This window comes from Thalassophryne amazonica, chromosome 9, assembly GCF_902500255.1.
Source record: "Thalassophryne amazonica chromosome 9, fThaAma1.1, whole genome shotgun sequence".
Classification (NCBI taxonomy): domain Eukaryota; kingdom Metazoa; phylum Chordata; class Actinopteri; order Batrachoidiformes; family Batrachoididae; genus Thalassophryne; species Thalassophryne amazonica.
This window is the reverse complement of record NC_047111.1, coordinates 22,573,020-22,595,825: the sequence shown is the minus strand read 5'-3', so window position 1 is coordinate 22,595,825 and position 22,806 is coordinate 22,573,020. Positions and strand designations below refer to the sequence as shown.

Genomic DNA, 22,806 nt, shown 5'->3' with positions numbered 1-22,806 from the left:
ATGTGCTCATCAGAGCCACAGAAAAAACACTCCCCGCGAGCCAGCCTCCGTTGTCTGTCATGTGATTTTACTTTGGCCCTGCTCGTGTCCATAGCTTCATCAGCCACGGGGCTCTCTGACTGTGGAGCGTGGAGACGGCGGCACCCTTTCGGACCCGGAAGGAAGAGGGACGGCTTGTGCCCGGCCACGCCCTTCGCCCCGCTCCCGACGGTGTTCTTCTAACCGGTTGTCTAACCGTATAACCAGGTCAACAAGCCCGTCAAAATCCCGCGGCTCATCCTTAGCCAGCAGGTGCTCCTTCAGGACCGGAGACAGTCCGTTTACGAAGGCGGCGCGGAGTGCAACGTTATTCCAGCCGGACCTCGCAGCCGCGATGCGGAAGTCGACGGCGTACTCGCCTGCACTCCGACGTCCCTGTCTCATAGACAGCAGCACAGTCAAAGCGGTCTCGCCTCTATTGGGGTGATCAAACACTTGTTTAAACTCCCTCACAAACCCAGTATATGTTGTTAGGAGCCGTGAGTTTTGCTCCCAGAGCGCCGTAGCCCAAGTGCGTGCCTCTCCTCGAAGCAAATTGATGACATAAGCCACCCGGCTGGCATCTGACGTGTACATGACGGGACGTTGTGCAAAGACAAGCGAGCACTGCATTAAGAAGTCTGCACACGTCTCGACACAACCGGTTCCGGTGGGCTTATGTATGGTTCGGGGAATGGGGTGGGGGGTGGGGGTTTGTTGAATCACCACTGGAACGTCTGTATTTTGTGCTCGGTCGGCTGGAGGAGGCGCTGCAGCAGCGCTTGGAGTGCGCGCTTCCACCTGGGCGGTGAGAGCCTCCATCCTCCGATTGAGTATGACGTTCTGCTCGGTTACTAAATCCAACCGAGCAGTGAAGGCAGTTAAGATTTGCTGCAGCTCTCCTAACATGCCTCCTGCCTACGCCTGTGCACCCTGTGTTTCCATTGTCGGTTCAAGCGATGGTTGACGCCGCTCGGGATCCATGACGCTGGCCGAGAAATCCTGTTGTGAAAAGTGTAGGAACACGGACCCACAACAGGGGGCGCAAATGAACGGACAATGGAATAAGCCAAATATAACAATTTAATGTTGTGAATGTGCACAACAGAGCAACAGACAACACAATTGAGATCACCAGTCAAATAAGTTACGGTGGTGTTTGAGCAGGCTCGAGAATAGGAGACGCCTGTCCAAAAAAGAGCCGGATCCCACACGCCTTCCACTCCACCGGACCTGAAGCAATCCTGGAGCCGCCAAGCACTGGGTCCCCAGGTGGCCACTGCCTCTGGCTGTCAGATCGGGTACTGCTGCCAGAAAGAACAGACAGGTGATGGTGGGTGTATGAACACCCAGCAAACAGTTCAACACGAAGGTGAAAGCACCTCCATCTCTCAATCACGGAATTTGTACAGATCCTGCAGTAACAATTAACAGTCTGCAAACTCAGAATACTGTCAGTACGTACAGTAAAAACGTTACTACTGTATAAATCAAAGGCTGAGACGTTTACTTAACGGTAGACGATTTCTAGACAGTGAGGTGAAGATGCTGCCCGGCTCTTATGGAGGTGTGGATGATGATGATGAGTGACAGCTGGTGTTGTAGATGAGTGACAGCTGCCACTCCCGGTGCTCCGGCGCCCTCATGCGCCTGAAGCCCGCACTTCAGGCAGGACGCCCTCTGGTGGTGGGCCAGCAGTACCTCCTCTTCAGCGGCCCACACAACAGTAAGTCTGAAGCAATGATTTAAACGTGGACAAAATTGAAGCACTTGTATGAAGGAGTTCAAAATTTTGGGTCAGCTACTACAAAAGCTCGGTCACCCCGAGTTTTTAACCAAGATCTCAGCACCAGCAAAACTGTCTGTTCAGAGCATCTCAGTGATGTGGTGGGAGCACACAAATATGTATAGAACTTCAGAAAGGTATGATGGTGTCAGTCCATTCAAAAACAAAGTATATGCTAAAATGACAAGGTCAAGTAGCCAAGATTGTGTGTGGCTAAAACGTTAAATATCAAACTTAAACACGTCATTTTAGCTGAGAAAGTCCAATTATTACTGGTCTTCATGTACAAGTAGATCTGTATGTCATCTGCAAATGGAAAGAGTTGTAATTTAAAAAAAAAAAAACATCTCAATTGTAGCATATAAACACAAAACAAAAAGGACCCTGGACAGACCCTTGAGGAACCCTATGGTTAATGGATTCTAAAGAGGAAGAAAAATCATCAAGACCAACAGTTGCCTTTGAGCTCCAGCAGGATTAACTGGTTTTCAAATCAACTGAAGAAACACCTTTGACCTCTCAACCCCAAGAAGCACAAGGCATCAAAATCCACCAATCCCTTCCACCATCACCTTGGGCAGATAAGTTGACATCACCCACAATGACCACTTATAAGAAGCAGCAGGACAAAGAGCTGGTCCACAGCCCAAGAACTGTTGCCTCACCCATGGTGTTCACGTGCCTCCCACTGACACCACTTGAAAAAAAAAAAAAAAATCACCAGAGGATCAAAGAGTTAAACCTTGAAGCCCAACGGACACAGTTGAACTCCCCAACAGAAAAAAAATACACATTCATGAGGACAATTTAGAAAAATAAAGTAAACTCGGCAGCATGTTGACTTAAGGACCTTCAACGCGTCACCTTGTTAAAGAGAGAAATCAGCCGCGTGCATCTGTTTACTTTCTCACGTGTTGCAGCAGGATACTCATCAACCGTCCTTCAGGCGTCACACTTTCTCGACCTCAGTCCGCTGGAAGATTGGATCCAGTCCCTCTCCTCTGATGCCATTCTCTCTTTTATTCTTGAGGTGTGTGCAGCAGAGTCACAAATTAATTGCGCTCTCATTGCTCAGCCAGATGAAAGACGGGAAATGTTCAGGTGTGATTAATAAGACTCTCCTTCAAATTGCAGCTCTGTAAAGAGTCTCTTATGTTGCTGATAATCACAGATAGTCTGTCTCCTGTGCTCAACTATCACCGCTGCCAGATAACCCATTTCAACACTTCCACTGTGCATACACTAAAAATAGCGCAATTATGATGAGGAGCGGGCGTTTTGAAGAGGAATGTATGTTGACAAGAAGCAATCAGATGACATGACTGCAAGTCACCACATTGTTTTTCTTTTCTGGACTTTGATCAACTTCTGATGAGAATTCAATTAAATTACTACATTGTGTTACTGTAAACAAATGTTGTTCTCAAAGTTACCTTGATCATTTATCACATTTTGGATCTCTCTAGTTTTTGTATGAATCTTCATTTTGTATAATTCATTTTCACTTGTTTTTTTCTTTATTTCTTTATTTATGTCAGGACTTTAAGAGGTCAAAGCCTTGGCCTGGTTTTTCACAAGTCAAAGGCTTACTCTGGGCTTTGAGAGGCCAAAGTCATGGCCTTGGCACAGACCTTGAGGGGTCAAAGCATTGGCATGGTACTTTAGGGGTCATAGCCGTTGCCCATACCTTGAGGTGGTCAAAGCCCTGGCCCAGACGTTGAGGGGTCACAGCCGTGGCCTGGGCCTTGAGGCCTTTAACTCAAATAAAGGTAAATATATTTTCAAGTTCAGCATATGTATCTGACATTTCAGCAGAAAATCCATTAGTTCTCCCAGTGCGGGAAGAATGGCCTGGTTCTGGAAAAATCGCAGGGTCTGTTTGCAGATAACGGTGAGTGTTAGCATACTAACGTTTTGACGTAGGGGTCAGAGAAGCCATTGGCATCCATGGCGGCGAGGTGAGCGCAGCGTATGATGCCGACCACCAGGCAGGACTTCTGGGTGTTGTACTTGAGGGAGATCATGATACGTCCTCGTTCCTCAAGTGACTTGTCTTCTGCTTTGTTGACCTGCAGAGGTGAAAAAGAAAAGATTTAAAATTCCAGAATTTTCATATCTGATTTAGTAAACATAAAAACTGAACAATGTGCACAAGTTTAAGTATTAATACACACATGCAGTTTTAAATGACTATCATTGTCATCTTCAACCGATTTCCAGGTTCGGGTCGCGGGGGCAACCGCTCCAGCAGGGGACCCCAGACTTCCCTTTCCCAGGCCACATTGACCACCTCTTGACTGGGGGATCCCGATGTGGTGTAGTGACCTCCATTTTCAAAAGTAACATTCCTGTTGCCTGACGCCCCAATTCACCTCCAACAACTGGTTTCAGTAATGTTCAAATCATTGTGGAATTCAGTTTGCTGTTTAATTTTTAAAAAGTGATCATCAATTACTGGATCATGACCAAAAGAGAACGGCCTCTTCCTCAAATGGCATCAAATATTTTCACCAACTTTCATAAAAACTAACGAAGATTTTGAAAGAAGCTGCTCAAGGAAAGACAGAGGGAAGTGACACAAATACAAAATCCATGTTCTCCGGTCAAGCAGTAAGAAGAGACAAAAAGCCGACAGCAGTTTGACAGTCATCAAAAAAATGAAGTTAAAAAAAAAAAATCATCCAGCAGGAATGGATGATTATGTCCGTCGTTAATAGTGAGCTAATAGCCTCATCAGAGTTAATTTGCTATGTTCTTTAGAGACTGAAAAAACCCATCTCGCTTCACACGTGACTGCGTGCACGTTTTCCTTCAATGCAACCGGAGAGAACAAGTTCAGGACCTGAACTTCTCGGTGTCTTTGGATAATTTGTTGCTTAATGTGACGGGTTTTGCTTTCTTTCTTTTCCCAGTGGAGTGAAACTTTTTGCTGGCAGAGAAACCATCACACTGCTCACCACTTTAAGTGTTTGTGTGGGATTCTGAAAGCATTACAATAAGGCAGCGAATGCAAAAAGAACGTGTTACTTCAGCAGCTGAGGCGGACCTTTGAATTATTTAATTGGTTTCTATGAGGGAGGTTTTTTGTGTACAGCAACTTTCAAACACAACGTCGGCAATTCAAAGCAATTTGCACAGGAGTCATTTCTAAGATAAAAACAAAGCACACAAAAACTATTAAGGTAGAACAACATGAAGAAATACAGAAGAAATGGAAGTTTCTGTGCAGTGAGAGCGCTGTGAAAAAAAAAATGTCAGCATTACATATCTGCTTTTTGCGGCTGTGGTTCTGTTGGCTTCATCAGACAGTGACCTCTGATGTGCACTGGGCAGGTTTGAGGCTGTGTGAACTGACTGGCATGAAGATGTGCACCTTCAAAACTGAGACCATAGTCCTCCATTGGAAAAGGGTGAATTGTCCTCTCTGAGTCAATGGAAGGTTATTGCCCCCAAGTGGATGAGTTCAAGAATCTCGGGGTCTTGTTTATGAGTGGGAGTAAGGTGGTATGTGAGATCTGTCGTGCGGTCAACAGTTCAAAACCAGAGATTCTTAAGGAGATCAGATTAAAAACAGAACATGAGCAGTTTGTGAGCTTTGGCACCGTTCTCTAGTTCATTTTTTTCTTCATTTGTAAATGGGGAAAAAAACTGTGGGGGTGGGGGGGATCAAACACAGGTCTCTGCAGACAAAGATGAGTGTCATGTCAACAGTGTTCCACTGTGTGCAGGACGTAGGACTGTCCAGCAGTGTCCATAGCAGGATACTAATCAGATCTCTCCAGGGAAGACCGCCTCTTAACGTGAATCACAGAAGACTTTTTACAAGACGTCTCGCTGGAACACAGGACTCGCCTTTACGAGACGTCTCGCTAGAACACAGGACTCGCCACTCAATTTGTCTGACACGCAGACACGTTTCTGACGACATCTCGGATTAACGTCAACTCTGCTTAATCCTATCTCTCCTGCTTTTTATTCTTGTTTCGGACTCCACACTGCTGCCCCCGAGTCTCACTTAACAAGCTACAGTTTGTGTCTACCCACACGTAACAATACCTGACAGGAATACAAGAGCATTAACACACAAACTTCAGGCTGCCTGGCATGAGGATCAGCTCTGTTACAAACATCCTCCCTGCACCCGTTTGTATGTATCAGATCCTCTTTCTTTCCTTCTGCTACAACACTCATTTATTTATGAAAGCTTCCAGTCAAAAACATTTGACATTTTAAATATATTGTTCTTGTCTAAGCACTATTGTTGAGTGGAATAACAAGCTGGACTACAAATATGTAAATCTGAATTTGGCTCCCAGTCACACTCCCCACCTGTGTCCTTGAACAAGAGACTCAGTCTGCATTGTCTCAGTCCACCCAGCTGTGAATGGGTACCAGCCTTGGCTGGGCAAGTAATCTGTGATGGTCTGGTGTCCTGTCCATGGACAGTCATAGACTTTAATTCACTTCACATAACAGCATCAATGCACCAGCATGCCTCAGGGCTTGCAGAGGACTCATGCCTGCGGTTGCACTGAACTGATGATGAGAGAAGTGTCACATCTGGAGCAAACATCAATCACCAAGTGAAGCTGCAAGAAAAAGTCTCCCTCACTGTCACATCACTCAGTGTAGTCAGAGCATCACCTAAGACAACAGAGAGGACACACAAAGAATGCCCAAGTCTGTGCCTCATAATACACGTGTTGACAGGGTGACATCTGACACCATTGGAACTGTTGGCAACTGTCACTCCATCGATACACGGCCAAGGGAGTGACAAGACTAAAAGCAGGTACTGACCCACCGAGATGGGGCCATTTTTTATTTTGTCCATGTAAAATCCACAGGTATAGGTTTTGGTTTGACCCCCATGGCAATCAACACTTTCCTCTCCTGTCTCTTAATATATTTGCTGCTTTAGCCATGAAGACATCTCATGGACCAGCAGAACCCAGTAGAATCCCACTGTGTCGACCAACGAGGCCTACCTTTGTTGAGCAGCCAGTGTTGCAAACAAATTTTAAACACGATGCTGTGACTTTTAGTCACAGATAATTAATGTTTTGTTTTTTTTTTCATTTTAACCTGCCAATTTACAAATGGAAATGATTACTGGACCGATCAAAGGAAAGTAGCTCGTGTCCTGAGATATTAGCAAAGCCTTTCACTCTCCATCGAAATAAAAGCCAGTTTCCGTGGTAACCTTTGTAGACTGACTAATACCTGGAACCTAGTCAATACACCTGGAATATTATCAGTGAGCTGCTTTGGCAGCCTGAAGCAGGCCGGTTAATTCATTTGGAATCCTCTTCCATCACATCGGAGGTGTCCGGTTCTACTCTGCATTAAATTAAATCAATGGAACATCCTCTCGCCAATCTTAATTGAGTTTTCCCCGAGGCAACGGAACAATTAGCTGGAACATCATAATCAACCAATACTGAGTGCTGGTGGTTGTTTATATTGATTTAATGTTTGGACAGACAGATGGAAAGAGGAAAACAGGAAGCATAAGAAGACAGGAAGCTTTAATTTACAAACGCAAAGGATGGCAGTTTGTGCTGTACAACCTCAATTCCAGTGAAGTTGGGATGTTGTGTGAAATGTAAATTAAAAACAGAATACAATGATTTGCAAATCCTCTTCAACCTATATTCAACTGAATACACCACAAAGACAAGATATTTAATGTTCAAACTGATAAACGTTTTTGCTTTTATGCAGATATTTGCTCATTTTGAAATGGATGCCTGCAACACATTTCAAAAAAGCTGGGACAGTGGCAACAAAAGACTGGGAAAGTTGATGAATGCTCAAAGAACACCTGTTTGGAACATTCCACAGGTGAACAGGCTAATTGGAAACAGGTGAGTGTCATGATTGGGTATAAAAGGAGCATCCCCTAAAGCTCAGCCGTTCACAAGCAAAGATAGGGTGAGGATCACCACTTTGTGAACAACTGTGTGAAAAAATAGTCCAACAGTTTAAGAACAATGTTTCTCAATGTTCAATTGCAAGGAATTAGGGATTCCATCATCTACAGTCCATAATATAATCAGAAGATACAGAGAATCTGGAGAACTTTCTAAACGTTAAGTGGCAAGGCCAAAAACCAACACTGAATGCCCGTGACCTTCGATCCCTCAGGCGGTGCATTAAAAACTGACATCATTATGTAAAGGATCTTACCCCGTGAGCTCAGGAACACTTCAGAAAACTATTGTCAGTTAACACAGTTCATCGCTGCATCTACAAGTGCAAGTTAAAACTCTACCATGCAAAGTGAAAGCCATACATCAACAACATCCAGAAACGCCGCTGCCTTCTCTGGGCCCGAGCTCATTTGAAATGGACAGACGCAAAGTGGAAAAGTGTGCTGTGGTCTGATGAGTCCACATTTCACATTGTTTTTGGAAATCATGGACATTGTGTCCTCCAGACAAAATAGGAAAAAAAAAACATCCAGATTTTTACCAGCGCAAAGTTCAAAAGCTAGCATCTGTGATGGTATGGGGGTGTGTTAGTGCCCATGACATGGGCAGCTTACAGTGCAGTTTGAACATTAAATATCTTGTCTTTGTGGTGTACTCAATTGAATATAGGTTGAAGAGGATTTGCAAATTATTACCTCCGCCAAGGAGGTTATGTTTTCGGTCGCGTTTGTTTGTTTGTCTGTTTGTCAGCAGGATAACTCAAAAAGTTTTGAACGGATTTTGATGAAATTTTGTGGAGTGGTTGGAAATGACAAGAGGAACAAGTGATTAAATTTTAGTGGTGATCCAGATCACGATCCAGATCCAGGAATTTTTTGAAAGGATTCTTCACCATTGCGGGATAGGGGGAATTTTGACATTCTAGTTTCTAACTCCACAGAAACAAGGCAGAAAGGCTTGAAAAAAATTAGGGTGTAACATAGTCAAATGTTCTATCAAACAACAAAGTTTGGTGTGATCGGATCCGGATTCCGGATCTGGTGATCCAGAATATGCAAAAATATAGGGAAAACAGAAAATGTGTCAGTGTGAGGTGACAAATTCAAGGATTCAAAGGATTCAAAAGGATTCAAAAGAATTTTATTGTCATATGCACAAAGGAATATGTTCCCTGCACAATGAAATGTGTTTACTGCATTTAACCCATCCTAATTGCCAGTAAGGAGCAGAAGTCGCTTTTAGGTGCCCGTGGACCAGCTCCAGATGTATATCCCGCCTTAGGTCAACAGCAGGACTGAACAAACCATGACATGACCTCATGACGACAGACGACACACACATAACACACAACACACATAAGCCGGCCCGGTACATGAACACATATAAAAAGCACACACAAGGTAAAACTTGGGAAAGAAAAACCTTCATTGCTGCTGCATTGAATCATGCAGCAGCAATGCAGGGAAAAACCCATCAGCACAATGAACAATGATCACACACAACAACAGGACGAGAGACGACGACCGAGATTTGTAAGAGTCCAGTTATCAGACAGAACACTCCGGAGGCCGCCTTTAGGTGCCATCAACGGCCTTGTTCGTCCATTCTGGAGGGAGGAGGGACCTAGCCCTGAACAGTCCACTGTCCACAGTCAACGTCAGAGCTGGAAAAGCTGAGAGCGGGGGGAGACGAGGGAGTGAGGCATGAGCGTTCTTCTTCTTCCAGGAGGTTTTTATCACAGTGGCCTTGAAGTGCAGCTCTGTTTTGGGAAGCCGAATGGCAATCCAGATTAGCAGACGCCTGAAAGATTCCACAGTCTGAGACAGAGTGGCTTTCATTACATCTGAATTAGGAGAGGAGATGTGGTCATTACTGACGATCAATGCAGTTTTCCAGTGCAGCTATTCTTCCCGAGATGGTATCCAACGCGCGGTTAACACCCGCTGACTGAGCTGACACTGCCCTCAATCATGTGGGGCAGCCTGGACGGGCCAATTATTGCCGCTTCCACTTTCTTAATTTTCCGGTAAACCAGCTCTATGCCCGTTCCACACAGCAGGAACCCGGTCACCACCGTGCTAAATATATACACATCTTCGACGTCCTCCACAGACAGCGTGTAAAGGCACATGACCTGCCATTTCCTCCAACTGTCCATCACATAACCCATCACATGTGTCCCGGCAGGACAGGTCGGGTCCTCCGCTCCCGAGTGTCTTGTAGAAAAAAATAGTGTCAATTGCGTTCAGAGACCACTTTAACAGATCCATTTTTGCTGTTTCCAGAAGAGCAAAGCTGACAGCCACACAGACAACACGCCACAGAATCAGGAAAGATAAGGAGGGAGGGAGAAGAGAAAAATGCGACTGTCTCGGCCGAGAGCAAAAAGGCAAAAAAAAAAAAAAATGAAGCTAGAGATGCACAACTAACACCAAATTGTAGCTGAATCTGTACTGATTCACTAAGGTGTCATCAGATTTGATGTAGCTTCAAATGTTATGGAACTAGATCCAGAAGAAAACTGCCATTACCGAAAAATCGTTTTTATACAATAACTTTTGAACTAATAAAGACATAAAAGTGATTACAAGTTCTATTGGTATGTTTTCATGGTCAAGGATGTCAAATATAAAGGAAAGAAAAGTGTATGTATCATAGTTTTGGTTGTAACACTGAATTGTTGAATAGATCACTGTGCCAAGGAGAGAATCTCTTTAGGGTCAGTGACCCTATGGCCTTGTTTAGAGAAGTGTTTCATAAATGTTAAAAAATTCATATATTTGCAGTTTAGTTGAATAATAAATAGAATTTTGTCTCTTATTTGTTTTTGTCTATAAGCGCATGCAATATCAATATCAGTGCTCAGATGACAGTAGCTTCTGGGAAAGGTGCAAGTTGCAATAAACTGTGATGCCAAGCACTAAGGATACATGCTATCCAGTCACAGCAGATGAAACTTTTTTTCTACTACTGAGCAAACATCATTGTTAGACTTTTTTAGGTTCAATGATTCCACGGCGTGTAGCTGTTATGGCGTCAGTGACCCCATGGCCTTGGCGGAGGTTTGCACTCTCTGAGTGCTTCTAGTTGTATTCTGTTTTTATTTACATTTTACACAACGTCCCAACTTCATTAGAATTGGGGTTGTAGTATTGGACTCTCTCTGAATGTTTTGCCTATCTGTCTTTTTTTAATTTTTTTTTAGTAAATAACAGTCTCAGATAAGAAAAAAATTCAGATTTACTTGTTTTGAATAAGAGTGAATTCTTGAAAAGCCATTTTTAAAGTGCAGCTGTGATCATGGAAAATATCTTTTTATTCTTATTTTGACACATTGTAGCCAAACCAAACAGCCACTTTATGGTCAATAATAGAAAATCTTTTTTTTTTTTTTTTTTGTCTTTTATTGTTACTCCTAAGCTGAGAGGACACAGAAACACGCTGCTGGTCCAGAATTCAGTGCCAGACGAGCACAGTGGCTCACTGTTCGCGGCCTCTTCCAGTGCTCCGGTGCTGAAGACAGTGCAGTGACCACCAGACACATCCATTAGATAGAAATGGATGAGTGGTCACAATGTGAATCAGGACACAGCTGTGCACATACCTCCAGATTACTGAAGCCCACAAACACTTCCTCTGTCCTCTAAAGGCCGTCATGTGGGCAGACATTTCCTCTTTTACAGTGATAACACACGTTATTTCAACCTGTAATCCACAGCTTGAGCCACAGAACATCTTTTTTGGGGGGGTACACACTTCATTCCATCTGATTGGACTGATATCGAGGTGGATACCAGTTTATCGAGCATTTGAGAATCTGTGACAATAAACAATTTATGTGTGTGCCAGGATTACTATTTAATTCTTACACAATTCTTTCTCAATAAAAATTCACTTTGAACATCAACTGGGAATTTTGGAAGAGAAGTGCAAAAATGCATGTTTCCTTCAAACCAAAAAGTGGAAATTTTAATTATGCCTAATTGAAGTAAGTTTGTGCACACCAACATGTGCACCCGTCCACTTTGTCTGAACATAGAACACGTTCTCTCTGAAATGTCTGCATAAAGTCAAAACCTGCACAATACTTAGAACTAGAGCTGCAATGATTAATCAATTAAATAATTATGAATCAATTTTTAAATTAATCGCCAGCCATTTAGGTAATCAATTAATTCTGAGTCTGTTTTTTTTTTACATTTGAATTATTAGATTTCACCATCTTAAATGTGAATATCTTCTGGTTTCTTTGCTCCTCTCTGACAGTAAATGTAATATTTTCAAACTGCAAACAAAACAGCACATTTGAGGACATCATCTTGGGCTTTGAGAAACACTTATTCATATTGTTTTACCGTTTTCTGACATTTTATGACCCAAACAGCTCATACATGAATCCAGAAAATAATTAATTTCCTGCTGCTTATCTGGGTCCATGTCACGGTGGCAGTAGACCGGGCAGCTCTTACCACACATTCCTATCCTCTCCCAAATCCTCTAACGCTTGCTGGAAGATCCAGAGTTGTTCCCAAGTCAGCTGCAAGATATCCCTTGACTGTTCCCTGGGTCTTCCCTGGAGAGTCCTCCACAAAGAAGCAGCGCCTCTACTCTGAGTCCCTCATGGATATTTGAGCTTCTTGGACACCCTAAGAAGGAGCCTCATTTCCAGCGCTTGTGTTGTGTTCATCTGTGCTGTGGTGCTGTCTCTCTATCACCCCACCTCTCTGCTCTTGCCGGTGGATTGCTGATTGTGGACACCTGTGAAAGTTGTCGCACCTGCACCTCATCTCATCTACCAGCCTACTTAATCCCAATATTTCCTTTCAAGCTTCGCCAGATTATCTGTCTTCCATGCAGTACCTCTGGTCCTTTTGCAAAGCATTTTTTTTCTGTACTTACTGTACTGTTCTCTGTTTTTCTGAAGCTTCATTACTGGACGGTGTTTACTTGATCCTAAAACCTGTTTGTTTTTGGCTGCAGTATCTTCCTGCTGCCACAGCTACCCCCTGATGACCCACCTGATCTGGGCAATCTGCTCAGCTCACCGGCAGTATCCTGTGTCATCCCTTCCTCCTCCTCCTATGCAGTTCTTCTTCAATCAACCTGTTACTTTTTACTGCTGCCCAGTCACTTTTTGGGTCCTTAACCTGTTGCCTTGGATGATACAGAACTGATCATAACAGACTGTATCTGTGACCTTGTTCTTTTCATCATTACTGAAAGCTCATGACCATATTTGAGGATAGGAGCATAAACTGACTAATAAATCATGAGCTTTGCCTACCGGCTCAGTATCTCGGCAGCCTCGAGTCTGTGCAACATGGCACAGAAAATAATGAACAGATTAGCTAATAATGATAATAATTCTTAGTTGCAGCTAGATGAAAGATGTTATGATTTTCTTCCATTTTTTTTTCCCATAAATGCCTTTTTAATTTTTGGCATTTTATGTCCTTTATATGTTGCAATTTTAAAAAATATGTTTTTATGACAAAATATGTGAATGCAAGATTGAAAGTTATTGGTAGAATTTATGCTTGTGATTTACTCGTAAATTAACCAACGGGAAGTTGATTAATCAGACTAATTTTTAAACGTTGTTACATTAATTGATTGATTAGAAAAACAACCAATAGTTGCAGCCCCGAATTCTAACATTCTTATCTGCTCCTGATTATGTTTCGGACGCGGTCGGAGCACCAACCCAGCGTTTGAACGACCCACCATAAAATAAGCAGAGCACGGTTCAAAGGATAACAGAATTTAATAAACATAACAGTGAGTGATGCTAAACAACTAAACAGTCCGCGGTCTGGTGAGGTGAAAACACGGCGCGCTCTCAGCAGCGCAAATGGTCCGGAGCCACAGCAGTTCGGACCCAGGGACCCCGCCGACACCCCCCAGGTGGCCGCGACAAACCAAGTCTGTGAAGAAAGAAAACATGAGGTGAGTCCAACTCCACACAGAGAGACACAACTCAAAGGTGCACGCAATCAGCAAACACTTCCTGGCTTAAATCTATACATCAGCTTCTTACCCTGCAGGCACGGAACAACTCAGTTCAAATCTCCACTGCAACAGAAGCTGATTAGACAATTAGCATAACGTGACAGCTCACTAACACAAGGTGTGAGGGACACCAAATCCACTGTCATTACTTCATAAAAGTCACCAAAACCAAATTACCTCAGGAAGTGTGCTGAAGAGCGTGAGACCTCACCCAATCCTCCTTCACAGACTGTGGCGTCAAACCTGGAGCGCTCTCTGCGTCCGTGATGGTGAGATTGTTCTCCTGACATCGATCTCACACGTCTGCTCACAAGGTCGAGTCTCTGGCAATCACACACTGTGCATTCAAGGTTTAAATGCAGCAATCTCTGATTAAGACAAAATACACCACAGCTGTGAGTCCTGATGACCTGCACGTGATAACAAGCCTCAGGTGTTCAGGGTGAGGTCCTGATGCTCAGCCACTCAGTCCTGAATGCATACCACCTGGTGGGAGAAACAGAAAACAAAAACCAAGCCAGCCAAACACCCCAGCCCACAACACTGATAGAAGGTTTCTTTCCCTATAAAGTGCTGATTTTGTCAGAGCGTTTTCAGAGTTTTCCAATGTGTTTGTACTTCGGGGACCTGTATTGTCAATATCATCTTTCTACGGTTTATGTTTTTGATTATTTATAAGGGCAAACGCTCCTACTTAACAATGCAATTTTGCATCATTTGACATTTAAATGATATTGCACAGGAGCAGACTAACTTCTATTAGTTATTATTATTATTATTACTGTTCCTGTTGAGGTTTTCTGAGCCCAAAAACAATCACTGACATGCAGCGTGTTCCCATACCACAGGCTGAGATGGAAGTAATTATTCAGCACAGCCTCCAAATGATGCTATTATATCAGCCGGCGTGTTTGCATGCCATGCCGCCGCACATGTTGGTGCAGCAGGCGCAATGGGAACCTTCCAACGAGCTCACGCACTGATGCACTGTGCTGGTTTCAGGTCATTAATATCGAGGTCAATATCTGGCGCGCCATTGTTGTTTAATGAGAAAACGGCACATTGTTTGTACTCTGCAGCCCCCCGTCACATTCACATGAAAATGACAAAATACAAAACTGCAGTACATCCTCAAGGGTGCAAATGTTGATCATCTGTAAAAGCAGAAAAGTTTTATTCTGTGTCTTCTGCAAGTTCTGGCAAATAATGGAGTCAGAGAGAGGAGCTAGAGTGTCTTCTGCTGACATATCAATGGAAATACTGCATGAAAATATGACATCCAACCTTAAATATAAAGTTATACTTTACAGGTGGAGCCAGAAATTTTTTAAAAACCATTTTTTAAACATTGAAATACAGTAGCTACATGCTGTAATCAGTGCATTTTTCTGATTCCAGTCTGGATTCATCTTCATGGGTTGAGCATCATAATTACCAAATGTTTCCACTTCATAAAACATGTTTTGTTTTCCTTCTCTTGGCAACATTTGTAGAATTTTTGGACACCACTTCCCACTCCCACAAAGTCCCTGTGACATATGAAAGGAGCATCTCTGCAAACACAGTTTCCTCCAAACAGGGTTATTCCACAATGATGCTGTATTACGTTTTAAAACCACGATGACTATCATGTTTAAAAAGGAAATTCAATCAGCAGTTTAATGGCACTTCAGTTGCCCGCTCACATACTCTCGTAACACATAATCCAGTCCCACCACCCACTCATGCCAGGCTCCGAACCCACCACATGAACCCATCATGTACTTCAGACTGAATCCTTGTGGATGGATGTTGTTATTTCCTGTAGCTCTGCCGACTGGCAGTTTCTTCTTTTTTTACATGTGTTGATTGCAAATTATTCCTTTGATTCACAAATGCTTTGAGACAAAAAGTGTTGATGTTGACTGTGTGTTTGTCAGTGTGAAACGACATTCCTGCGTTAAACAAACCCATGCATAGGTGACTCTAGATTCACCCTAGATATAGATATTCCATAGGGAATTTGTTCAAGCGATCTTCTTTGCCACTGAGAGATCGCCATGACAATAGCATGGCATAGCAGAGTATGATTTAACAGTAACAGTGACCATTCACATATGACAAAGTAGTACAGTATATCACTTATGATTGCATAGGACAGTACTAGAATTAGTATAGTATAGTATAATATGGTACAGCACAGTATAGTATAGTATATGGTAATAGTAACCTTCCCCAGTGTTATCCTTTAGTAGTTTTGTCACAGTTTTTGCAAACGAGTATATATTTTAACCTTATTTTATATAGCATTTATTGCAGTGCAATGTGAATTATTGTGGTTTGTCTGGCATAATACCAATAGAGTATCGAAATGATCATACCACAATATAATACCACTGGTCCTATAATATTTTTAAGTTGTAAAATCTCCCTAATGAGTCTTTGTATGCATAACTACCATGGTATAGGCGAGTTTACTGCAGTAAGATTTATTTGTGTAATGCTTATATGTTTATCGAATAGTACATATAATTTGTTAATGTTTTCTAGTTCATTTTCATTGACAGTTCAATGAAAATTAAAGTCAAAATGTGATGTTCACCCTGTAATTAAGAATGGGGACTTACAGGAAGCTGTTTTTCCAGGCAGTTGTTGAAGTTCTTGGTTTGGTTGGGCTTCAGCTTCTTGAGGGGGATTCGTGTTTCTCCGATGAACTCGTTGTGGCGGAATTTGTCCTCGTCGCACACCGAAATCCTGAGAAAAACCAGGAGAGGGGACAACAGGAAACCCATTAAGAATCAGGTTCAGGATGTACTCAGAGAGGCAGATTTCATTGTCTTCCTCCATCACAGTCACAAATAATCTTTATTCTAAAATGCTTTTTATGGAACAATCAAGCGGCGTAACACAAAGTAAGGTAGTGTTTGAACAACACGTTTATGCTGCGTGCTGTCGAGGCTCCAGTTTGATCAGAGCAATGAAAAAGAAAAATAGTTTTATCCTATTTAAAAAATTAAATTAAATAAAATCAATTAACCTGGAGCTGGATAAATGGCATAAAATTAATAAATTAAAAAATAATTTTAAGGTGTAATATTATAAATATGTGCTTTGAAATAAAAAAAATGTAAAAAAAAAAAACCCCTGATAATTTTACTATGTCATAAAGTCTGACAGCACCTTGAATATTTATGTTGTCCCCGTAAACATCCAGAACACTAGATGGCAATATCTGCTGGTATCTCCAAACATAAACAGAAGAAGCTTCTGGAGAATTTCTGCCAAATAGAGTCTTTGAGCGTCCCATCCTCCCCTGTATGTTTGGAGCAGTTCCATTTCAATTCGCTGATTATAAATAACAGAAGTGACATCACCACTCGTCACACACAATGTAAAGAAATGCAAACCAGCATGAAATACGGTCACAGAAGGCGTTCAAACATAAGTTAATGTATATGTAGATTTTTGCCCTAGGTCAAACTATGGCCATCAGGTGTTGCAAAGGCCTTGGGCCATCTGTCCATCCGTCCATCTGTCTGTGCTCAGCATAGGTCCAGTTCTATTACTGCCAGAGTCTTCAAATCCACAGGAAACATTCTTTGGACACAGACCTTGGACAAGTTCAAAGATGGCTAACCTAAAGGTCACTGTTGGGAAAGTGTCGGTACACGGACCCACAACAGGGGGCGCAAAGGAACGGACAATGGAGTAGGTCAAATAACAACACTTTACTGTTGTGAATGTGCACAACAAATACAACAGATTACAACAATAGATCAGAATCAATTCACAAAGGTGTCGTGTGGGCAGGCTCGAAGATAGGAGACACCTGTCCAAAGCAGAACCGGAACCACACGATTTCCTCCGCCACCAGACCCCGGGAATACTGGAGCCGCCAAGTCCCGAACTCCCAGGTGGCCACTGCTTCCGCGTGTCGGACCTGGTACTGCTGGCGAGGAACAAAAACACAATTAAAGGTGGGCGCGTTTGCACCCAGTAATCCGCACGGCAGGAAAGCTACCTCCACCTCTCGTTGGAAAAAAGGTCTGTTATCACTCACAAAAATCACAAAAGGTTACTGTCAAGCAGTCAGCTGAGAATATTACCTTCCAGGTAGAACAATATCTCGGCAAAGAGGTGGAGACGTCGTCCTGCTGATGTACCCCTGCTGATTGGTAACAGCTGTTGCAGGTGATGCGTGACAGCTGTCACCCTGGCTGCTCCTGTGAGGCGGCTGCGCCCTCTGGTGCCTGGAGCCCGCACTCCAGGCAGGGCGCCCTCTGGTGGTGGGCCAGCAGTACCTCCTCTTCTGGCGGCCCACACAACAGGTCACATTGTTTCTTATTTTTATGCTCATACGGCTGAGGGTATTTTAACATTGCGTTACATTTTATTTTCAAATCCCAGGATGAATCACACCCAAGTGCCATTGATATTCCCCTTCCAGAAGGTCCTTAATTTCTGGATAACTGCAAGGAAACAAAGACTCTCCATGCAATGCCATGTTAGCGCCATGAGCAAAGGATCATGGGACCCTGAAGTGTGCAACTAGGTTTATTTATTTAATTTTTTGGTGGCCACATTTGTTTATTTATTTATTTATTTGCAATGGGGGTACTTCCAGTTCCACGTGATGCATTAACACGATAAATCAACCAGCTCATTTTTAATTTGGAATCTTAGAGACATGTTTTGGGTGTTAAGCAGTGCCTTGATGGATGAGGTCAGACTAGCGAAGGCGGGTTCTGCACCGCTGTGGGGTCTGTCAGAACTTTGGGGCCCCAGGGCTACAGTCCAGGTAATCTCTTGCATTAAGTAGGTGCTGTCGGCGGATCCAGAGAACCAAATTCTTCACTGTATATGGAAATAAAGAGCAAAACAAATGTTTATGCACCAGATTGCATAACCTACTTCCACCCCGTGATTGCGCAGGGATAACGCTTTGGTAAATATAAAGATGGAAATAATGGCAAGTCTGTTGTATAACGGCGTTGCATCAGGATGCAGCGGTTTGTTTTCTACCTCTGGAATTTGTTCCTCAGGTGTCATTTAAATCACTCATCTGTCAGTCAACATCAATCATCACATTTCATTGTTCCCTCAGTCTCTCTCCTCCTTTTTTATTTCTTCATATTTAGTCTGACAGCCTTGTTTTTCTTTATTTTTCTCTTACTGGTCCTCCCGACCATCCTGTGTCCTCCCATCCTTCCTCACATCTAAACATCCTTCCACTGCTTCAGTCCTCTGCCGAGGACGTTAAAGTTTCACCGCCATTTGTCTGTTTGTCAGCAGGAAATCTCAAAAGGACAAGAATGGATTTCACTTAAATTTGGTGGACATGTAAACTTTGGATCAACAAAGAGCTGAACCAGTTTTGGTGTGGATCAGGAAAAACAGAGGGATCCTGCCTTTGCTTTAACATTTAATCTTGATTCATTTGATGCCGTCTTTGATCATTAACCTGGCTCCTTTCACCCTGACCAAGGGGTGGATCCTACATTTTGATCCTTGATCTTTTAGCTTTCCTTGATCTTTTAGTCCTGATTACAGGATCAACACAATCAGTTTTCAGGATCTAAGTTCACAGATAAAGATCAAAGATCAGGATCTTCCTGATGAACCTCACTCCTTTGATCCTGATGACAGGAAGCTTCCATGGTGGATGGGAATTATAACACATCCATCTGATCCTTATTCTTTTGATCTTTACCAAAGTAAAACTCCTGCCTTGAATTCTTGATCTTTGAACATTGGCCTTTGTTCTCCATTTGAATCAGGTCCTTCCTTTGATCCTGAGTGCACTAATCCCGGTTACAGAATCAATGATGATATGACCAAAGCAACTAGGATCTAAGTTCAGTGATTGAGACAGGCAGACAGACAGGCAGACAGACTGATGAAATCTTAACCACTTTGGCAGGGTTGACAGATTAGGATGATGAGAGATCAAGGTCAAAGTTCATGGATCAGGATGTTAGCATGTTAAAAAATGTTAGCAATCAGGACCGAAGATGACAGAAGAAATTGATAAAAGTCAACAACCAAGATCAAAGAATGTTAAAGAAATGATCAAATTAAAAACCTGCACACAACCAAAAGGCTCAAGGAAAAAGGAAAGTCTGTGCTTTCTGAGTGCACTTCTAGCATGTTTATTTTCTGTTTATGTTTGATTTTTGTTTGCAGAAACACTCAAAAATTAATGAACAAATTTTCTCAAGTTGAAAGAAGGCAAATAAATATTTGGGTAATTTGTGCTCATTAAGTGACAGGCAGTGGCAGGTACAAAATTATTCTAGAATAACTGATCAGAGCAGATGCTTAATACTAATGTGATGATCAGATCTACAAAGGACACAAATCCATGTGACATGACCACACTTCTAGTCCCGCCCACTACAGTCAAAATTATGTTTCCATCCCCAGGTTGTCACACACTTTGTTCCTTTGATTTCTTGTGGACTCACGCACGTAAAATTCATCCAGAAAGTACTCACAGCACTGCATTTCCCCCCCACATTTTATTATGTTACAGCCTTATTCCTAAATGGATAAAATTCATTTTAATGACTAGAAAAAAACAAAAAACACATGTACATAAGTATTCATAGACTTTGCCATGAAGTTCAAAATTGAGCTCAGGTGCTACCTGTTTCCACTGATCATCCTTGAGATGTTTCTACAGCTTAATTTGAGTCCACCTGGTGTAAATTCAGTTGATTGGACATGATTTGGAAAGAAACACACCTGTCTACATATAAGGTCCCAGGTCAGAGCACAAACCAAGCATGAAGTCAAAGGAACTGTCTGTAGACCTCTGAGACAGGATTGTCTCGAGGCACAAATCTGGGGAAGGGAACAGAAACATTTCTGCTGCTTTGAAGTTCCCAATGAGCACAGTGGCCTCCATCATCCGTAAATGGAAGAAGTTTGGACCCACCAGGACTCTTCCTAGAGCTGGCCGCCCATCTAAACTGAGGGATCAGAGGAGATGGGCTTTAGTCAGGGAGGTGACCAAGAACCCAATGGTCACTCTGTCAGAGCTCCAGCATTCCTCTGTGGAGAGAGGAGAACCTTCCAGAACAATCATCTCTGCAGCAATCCACCAATCAGGCCTGTATGGTACAGTGGCCAGATGGAAGCCACTCCTTAGTAAAATGCATGTGGCAGCCCACCTGGAGTTTGACAAAAGGCACCTGAAGGACTCTCAGACCAGGTGAAACAAAATTCTCTGGTCTGATGAGACAAAGATTGAACTCTTTGGCGTGAATACCAGGCATCATGTTTGGAGGAAACCAGGCACCATCCCTACAGTGAAGCATGGTGGTGACAGGATCATGCTGTGGGGATGTTTTTCAGCAGCAGGAACTGAGAGACTAATCAGGATTGAGAGAAAGATGAAAGCAGCAATGTACAGAGGCATCAGACTGGGCCAACAGTTCATCTTTCAGCAGGAACAATGACCCTAAGCACACGGCCAAGATATCAAAGGAGTGGCTTCAGGACAACTCTGTGAATGTCCTTGAGTGGCCCAGCCACAGACCAGACCTGAATCTGATTGAACATCTCTGGAGAGATCAGAAAATGGCTGTGCACCAATACTCCCCATCCAACCTGATGGAGCTTGAGAGGTGCTGAAAAGAGGAATGGACCAAACTGCCCAAAGATAGGTGCACCAAGCTTGTTGCATCATATTCAAGAAGGTGCATCAACAAAGCATTGAGCAAAGGGTGTGAATATTTATGTACATGTGATTTATTCATTTTTTTATTTTTAATATAAATTTGCTAAAAAAAATAATGTTGTCATTATGGGGTGTTGTGAGTAGAATTTTGAGGGGAAAAAAGAATTTCATCCATTTTCGAATAAGGCTGTAACATAAAATGTGGAATAAATGAAGCACTGTGAATACTTTCTGGATGCACTGTAGAATAAAGGTTCGAATACCTGAGTGTTTTGCGAACCATATCCTCATCTGTGATGCCGTAGTAGGTCAGGGTCTCATTCCAGATGGGGTTGAGTGTGTTGTGCAGGGTCTTGGTTCGAAGTTTATTGGCCTGAAACACACAAGCAAAATTGACAAAGTATTGGCTGCGTCCTACAGCTCCAGAGACACCACGGTGTCATTTTCATTGAAATGCTGCCAGAAAGACAGAAAAATGCTTGAAAATGCACAAAGTTTCTTTGCCCTGAGGAGAATTTGTCAATGAATTGACTGCTGGCAGCACAAACACTGTCTCGCTGCTGCAGACTGAACACTGTGGGAGATGAAATATTAAGTGCACAAAGCATTAAAGTGACAGATGTGATCAAAGCAATGAGAGAATTACAGTGTACAATGGTTGGAAGCTCAACAGCGCCAAAAATAAAAGTAATATTAAGCTCTCCAGGCTGTTAATAATGTATTTAATCTTAGCAGTCTGTAATAACAAGAAACTAACTGATGATAATCATATAATGACAAATAATTAAGTGATGCAGAGTCAAAACTATGGGAACCATATCTCATTTGTGTAAAAAACACTGTGACATAACAAGGAGATCTCATCAGCGTAATATTTGGTAATACTGAAAAACTGCAGTATTTATGCCAGGCTCTGGATTGGAGTCTGCTAATGTACAATGAAGTACCATCAGGCTGAGGTTAGTAACATTATCAAACCTCATTTATTAACCCTCAGCCAAAGCTTCACTCAACTGTTTTGGTTCCATCTAGTCACAGAACAGTTTTGGGTCCCATGGAGTCACTGAACAGTTTTGGGTTCCATTGAGTTACAGAGCAGTTTTGGGGTCATGTCAGGTCACAGAGGAGTGTTCGGTCCTGTTGATTTACTGAAGAGTTTGGGTCCCACTGAGTCAGTGAACAGTTTTGGGTCCCATGGAGTCACTGAACAGTTTTGGGTTCCATTGAGTTACAGAGCAGTTTTGGGGTCATGTCAGGTCACAGAGGAGTGTTCGGTCCTGTTGATTCACTGAAGAGTTTTGGGTCCCACTGAGTCAGTGAACAGTTTTGGGTCCCATGGAGTCACTGAACAGTTTTGGGTTCCATTGAGTTACAGAGCAGTTTTGGGGTCATGTCAGGTC

At 42.7% G+C, this 22,806-nt stretch overlaps 1 protein-coding gene across 1 annotated transcript in view; it reads right to left on the bottom strand.

Moving 5' to 3' along the window:
• doc2b (double C2-like domains, beta) overlaps window positions 1-22,806 on the bottom strand; it is a 327,887-nt gene that overhangs the window by 24,022 nt on the left and 281,059 nt on the right. Inside the window, exons 7-9 of the mRNA XM_034179040.1 lie at window positions 21,670-21,779; window positions 16,353-16,479; window positions 3,716-3,873 (exon numbers count right to left, since the gene is read on the bottom strand). Of these exons, the coding sequence (XP_034034931.1) occupies window positions 3,716-3,873; window positions 16,353-16,479; window positions 21,670-21,779 (395 nt within the window). The remainder of the gene's footprint in view (window positions 1-3,715; window positions 3,874-16,352; window positions 16,480-21,669; window positions 21,780-22,806) is intronic.